The following is a 5,478-nucleotide window of genomic DNA, read 5'->3' on the forward strand; positions in this document are numbered from 1 at the left end:
ATGGAGAACCCCATAGAATAGAGTGATGATGGAAAGTGAACATCTACAGTAAATAATAGCACATTAAAGACTTGTAGTATGTTCTTTAGGGTCAAATAAATATTTAGCAACTTGTTTTGGAGTGGTGTGTGCCTCTTTTCAAAAGTTATTGAACTGGATGCTCTGCCAATGGAGAACCCCATAGAATAGAGTGATGATGGAAAGTGAACATCTAGAGTAAATAATAGCACATTAAAGACTTGTAGTATGTTCTTTAGGGTCAAAAAAGGTATTTAGCAACTTGTTCTGGAGTGGTGTGTGCCTCTTTTCAAAAGTTATTGAACTGGATGCTCTGCCACTGGAGAACCCCATAGAATAGAGTGATGATGGAAATTGAACATCTAGAGTAAATAATAGCACATTAAAGACTTGTAGTATGTTCTTTAGGGTCAAATAAATATTTAGCAGTTTGTTTTGGAGTGGTGTGTGCCTCTTTTCAAAAGTTATTGAACTGGATGCTCTGCCACTGGAGAACCCCATAGAATAGAGTGATGATGGAAATTGAACATCTAGAGTAAATAATAGCACATTAAAGACTTGTAGTATGTTCTTTAGGGTCAAATAAATATTTAGCAACTTGTTTTGTAGTGGTGTGTGCCTCTTTTCAAAAGTTATTGAACTGGATGCTCTGCCACCGGAGAACCCCATAGAATAGAGTGATGAGGGAAATTGAACATCTAGAGTAAATAATTCATTTTCACTTGTTTAGCACTTTGATAGAAGTAACACTCTACACTAATAATAATAATAATAATAATAATAATAATAATAATAATAATAATGTTAACAATAACAGTAGCAAAATGGTAGCGTTAAAGATAGAGACAAGTTCTCTCCCATTCTGCTCTCCTTCACTTCCACTCTCTTCTTTTAAGAGCAAATTAGAGCCCATTATAGACAAATAAATAGATAGATAAAATAGGTTAATAGGCAAAATAGTTCAATGACTCCACCCATACGGAGGAGTTACTGAGCGTTAGCATTAGTTAGCTTCCGGTTGGACATGGGACACAAGCCGAGGCTTGATCCACCTACGGCTGGCCGCCTCAGAGGAGTGTGTTCAGTGATCAAAGGCCGAAACACCCGTTGAGCCTGAGGTGCACTGCTGATGATGTGTCCTGAAATTCATAAAATGTTTGTTTAACAACCTTAAATAAACCATTAATTATAAAATAATTCTTTTTTAATAATAAATAAATGAATGAATGAATGAATAATTAATTTAATTAATTAATTGAACACACCCCCTTTCTTAGGAAAATCCTAAAACTTGGAGACTGACTCACTCAAATCAGTGGCTCACCTCCTTGTTCCTCAAGGCCCATTTGGGACCTAAATACAAACAAAGTTCTGACAGAGCGATAGCTGTAGCAATAACATGCGTCGGCCAGTGCCTTTCCCTTGTCTCCCTATCTAACCACTCAGGTTAAGACCCTGTGATGGGGGGAGTCATTGTACTCTTTCAAAAACCTAACCCTACCCTAACCCTAACCCTAACCCTATCCTAACCCTAATCCTAACCCTAACCCTATCCCTAACCCTACCATAACCAACTTTTTCAGACTGTGGCATTATAATAGGTGGAAACTAACCATAACCAACTATACCAAACCTAATTTATTAACTTTTTTCATATTAGTTAGAAACCTAACCATAACCAACTTTTTCAGACTGTGGCATTATAATAGGTGGAAACTAACCATAACCAACTATACCGAACCTAATTTATTAACTTTTTTCATATTAGTTAGAAACCTAACCATAACCAACTTTTTCAGACTGTGGCATTATAATAGGTGGAAACTAACCATAACCAACTATACCGAACCTAATTTATTAACTTTTTTCATATTAGTTAGAAACCTAACCATAACCAACTTTTTCAGACTGTGGCATTATAATAGGTGGAAACTAACCATAACCAACTATACCGAACCTAATTTATTAACTTTTTTCATATTAGTTAGAAACCTAACCATAACCAACTTTTTCAGACTGTGGCATTATAATAGGTGGACATCACATGTCGACCAGAACCTCAACCTAACCATAACCGATTTTATTTTTTATTACAACTGTTTCCTTTTTTCTTTTTTTCTTTCTTTCTGCCTCTTCTTTTTCTTTTTCTTTTTTTCTTTTGGTACCATCTTTATCTGGGATTCTTTAGGCCAGTGCACCACAAGGACATGATTCCTCAAATTAAACATCTATTTCTAAACCTAACCTTGCCAGTGCCACTGAACTCCTTATGATCGGGGGATATCATTTAATTATATATAATATTTTTTTCTCCTTCTCTTTCTCTTTTTCACCATAATATATAATTTTCTTTTTTATTTTTGAGGCTTTTTAGGGACAACGGATCTGAGAGTGGATGAGGGGTATAGCAGGGGATCTTTCCTTTTCTTTCCCCAATCTTAAAGCTCTTTTTAAGGGATAAATAATCTTTATTCTCTTTAGAATGCATATTTTTCAATGGGGGATTGAATTTGGACTACGTATCCCAGCATTCCCCTCTTCTTTCTCCTCTTCCCATTTCCTGTCTCTAGCCTTAATTGTTTCTCTTCAACACCTGATTACATTTAGCATTTAGGCTCAGGGACCAATCAGCTCTCCACCCCAATTGAAGAACTCCTTGCTCCAAACACTTTTAGTAACGGGGAGCAGGACAGAACTTCATAGTCCTCTGAAGCAGCGACTGTGTCGCGAAACGTCAGGACATCGCTTTTAAACTTGTTTGGATGGCTTTTTTTCTTTTTTGCTACAGTGTGCACACTGATTCTTTTAAAGGATTACTTTTTTCAATAAAGAGGATTAATTGATTTTTTCCTGGACTGAGCCTATTGTTTGGAGAAGAGTTCTGCTGGAGGCCGTTTGGCTGAATCCTCTTGGACCAGTCTTCAGTGTTTGGACACCAGACGGATCTCTCTATGGTCCGGTGGGGTAAGACTCATAGATTTTTATCAGATTAATTAAATCTTGGTCCTCTGTTTCCATGGCCACACTGAGCAACAGATTTGCTGTCCTAGAGAACTTACAAGCAGATGGGGTGGAGAATGCAATACAGACATCACATATTGTTCTTGATAAGCAATATTTTAAACTCATTCAGATTACACATCACATACAGATTATAAGTCATGCTATACACACTGATGCCTTTCCCAAGGGTATGTCTAAGCAAGTGAATAGGTTGACCAAATTTATTAAACCAGCATGTCCCAATAATGTAGTCTTACAGTATGTTGCCGATAACACCAACCAATGGATGCGACGGAACATGCGGCTCCTTCTTGACCACTATACGGTGACCCAATCTAGTTTGCTGACTAACATAAAAGAGTGGCTTGATTCGGCTTGGGAACAAGTATGTAAGTGGGCCCGAAACCGATATAAACATAGATTAAAAATCGATACGTTGACTGTGACTAAGAATTTGATTGTAAATCAATGTTCTTTTGATCAGGAAGTGATGGCGGTTTCTTCTGGCACCTCTGCTTTGACTTCTGTACAGACCCTTCCCAATGTAGATTTGGATCGATCAGAACATGCAGGTTTTTCTTGTGAGCCCTCGTCTCGGATCTCCACAAACTTGATCCCACAGGTCCATTCGACGGTGGTTGATGTCAGTTTCTGCAAGGCCAAACCGGTCACGGTTGAGGCAGAGATGCATCATTTGCCCACAGAGGATTTGATCCAATTGTGTGATACTCCAGATAGAACTCTAGTACTTGGAGATAAGATTGTTGATAGTGAGATACAATCATGTGATATTGTCTTCAGTAATGTAGCTGTCCCTATATCACAAACTATTCTGCCTTGTACCCCTAATTCTGACTCGGTGAAGGAGGCCGATTCGGGATCAGGTAAAGAGGCTGTGATGAAGGACATAATAAAGGACTCTTGACCAAGGTCTTATCTGAAGCCTCCTCATTTTTAACTCCATCTTCTTCCCGGCCTTCCGTATCACCCCTGCGTTTGTCTGACATTTCAGTGAATGATGCTCCGCTCCGAGCAGCTTCAACTCAACAGGCTGAGATGGTTTTGGAGAGAGCTGGTTCTCCCCGTTTCCCTGTCAAACATCCCAGATCTACCAGAAAGATTCAGGATTGGCATTTGAAGGTTCACAAACCGATCGTATTCATAGGAGATTCCAATTTGGCTCGTATTCCACAGTTTTATAATCCTTTGGTACAGATAGACAGTTTTCCGGGTGCTAACTTCTTACACATCGCTAAGGTCTTGCAGAAACTGACACCTAATCCGAATACTCAGAAGGTAATCCTGGCTTTGGGCATCAACAACAAAGAACAACTGCTCCAACAGACATCTAAGAAACAGTTACAAGAATTGTGGAGATCGGCGGCGACAGCTTTCCCCAATGCGATGGTCTATACCCCTGTGATCCACTTCTCTGATCTGCTCCCTGCCTCTCAACAGAAAAACCTGAAGAAACTCAATGAGTTTATTTGTACCAGTACTAAGTTTCTTACTGAACTTTCCCCTCTTAGGTTTAGGGTGAACCCTAAGGATCCGGTCCACTGGACTAGGCAGACGGCGATCGACATTTTGGCACATTGGCTGGACCAATTAAACTACTAGATTCGGAAAAGTGTATCTCGGTTCAACACACCGTACGAAATAACATTATTAACCTCTCTAGAACATTTATACTTACAGATTCGCAGGAGCAGCTCCTGAGCAGGGGTCTGACTTTTGTGCCGACGCCACGGAGGGTGGTTCCTGGAGAGCTCTTGGAAGACGTCCATGCCTTTTAATAGAACGTTGAAATTGTTAGACTATTTTGATTATGAATCGGATATAGAACGTTTACCCTTTCTTAATAAATCAAATTGGACCCCCAAGATTGAGACAATTTCTTCACCCATTTCAAAACTAGTTCAGAATAATTACAGGACAGTTACCTTATTAAATTCTCCATTGTTGGATAGGGATAATTTGGATCGACATCAGAGATTAGCTTTGACACAATTGAAGAACAACAAAGATATTGTTATAAAACCTGCTGACAAAGGCTCGGCTGTAGTCATATTGGACAGACAACAATATTTGTTGGAAGCTCGTCGACAACTTGACAATCCAGATCATTATATTCGATTACCACACTCGATACAGAATCAAACGCAGTCTTTATTGATTGTCTTCCAAAAATTACAGACTAAAGGTTACATTAATCATAAACAAAAAATGTACCTCATAGGACCGAATCCACCACGGCCACGATGCTTCTATCTGCTTCCCAAGGTACACAAAGATCCTAAGGCATGGACGATCCCTTTCGAGGTTCCCCAGGGCCGCCCTATCGTGTCCGATTGTGGCAGCGAGTCGTACAATTCAGCACAATATGTCGACCATTTTTTGAATCCACTTTCTCAAATTCACGACAGTTATTTAAAAGACGCGTATGATTTCATAGAG

At 39.2% G+C, this 5,478-nt stretch overlaps 1 protein-coding gene and 1 long non-coding RNA gene across 3 annotated transcripts; both read left to right on the forward strand.

Moving 5' to 3' along the window:
• Positions 1–1,473: 1,473 nt before the first annotated feature.
• Positions 1,474–2,319, forward strand: LOC125140624. The gene is made up of 2 exons (XR_007139846.1): positions 1,474–1,943; positions 2,052–2,319. It is a non-coding gene; the product is annotated as an uncharacterized LOC125140624 (long non-coding RNA).
• Positions 2,320–3,034: 715 nt separating this feature from the next.
• Positions 3,035–3,979, forward strand: LOC113639038. 2 transcript variants are annotated; one of them, XM_027140679.2, is made up of 2 exons: positions 3,035–3,410; positions 3,510–3,979. In XM_027140679.2, exons 1-2 carry the CDS (start codon positions 3,035–3,037, stop codon positions 3,944–3,946), a joined length of 813 nt encoding a protein of 270 aa, XP_026996480.1. In that variant the 3' UTR covers positions 3,947–3,979. The 2 variants fall into 2 exon arrangements, with proteins under 2 accessions (XP_026996480.1, XP_026996479.1); XM_027140678.2 differs by having other exon boundaries at positions 3,035–3,406; positions 3,506–3,979.
• The last annotated feature ends 1,499 nt before the right edge of the window (positions 3,980–5,478 follow it).

The sequence above is a fragment of the Tachysurus fulvidraco genome, unplaced genomic scaffold, assembly GCF_022655615.1.
Source record: "Tachysurus fulvidraco isolate hzauxx_2018 unplaced genomic scaffold, HZAU_PFXX_2.0 HiC_scaffold_74_np12, whole genome shotgun sequence".
NCBI lineage: Eukaryota > Metazoa > Chordata > Actinopteri > Siluriformes > Bagridae > Tachysurus > Tachysurus fulvidraco.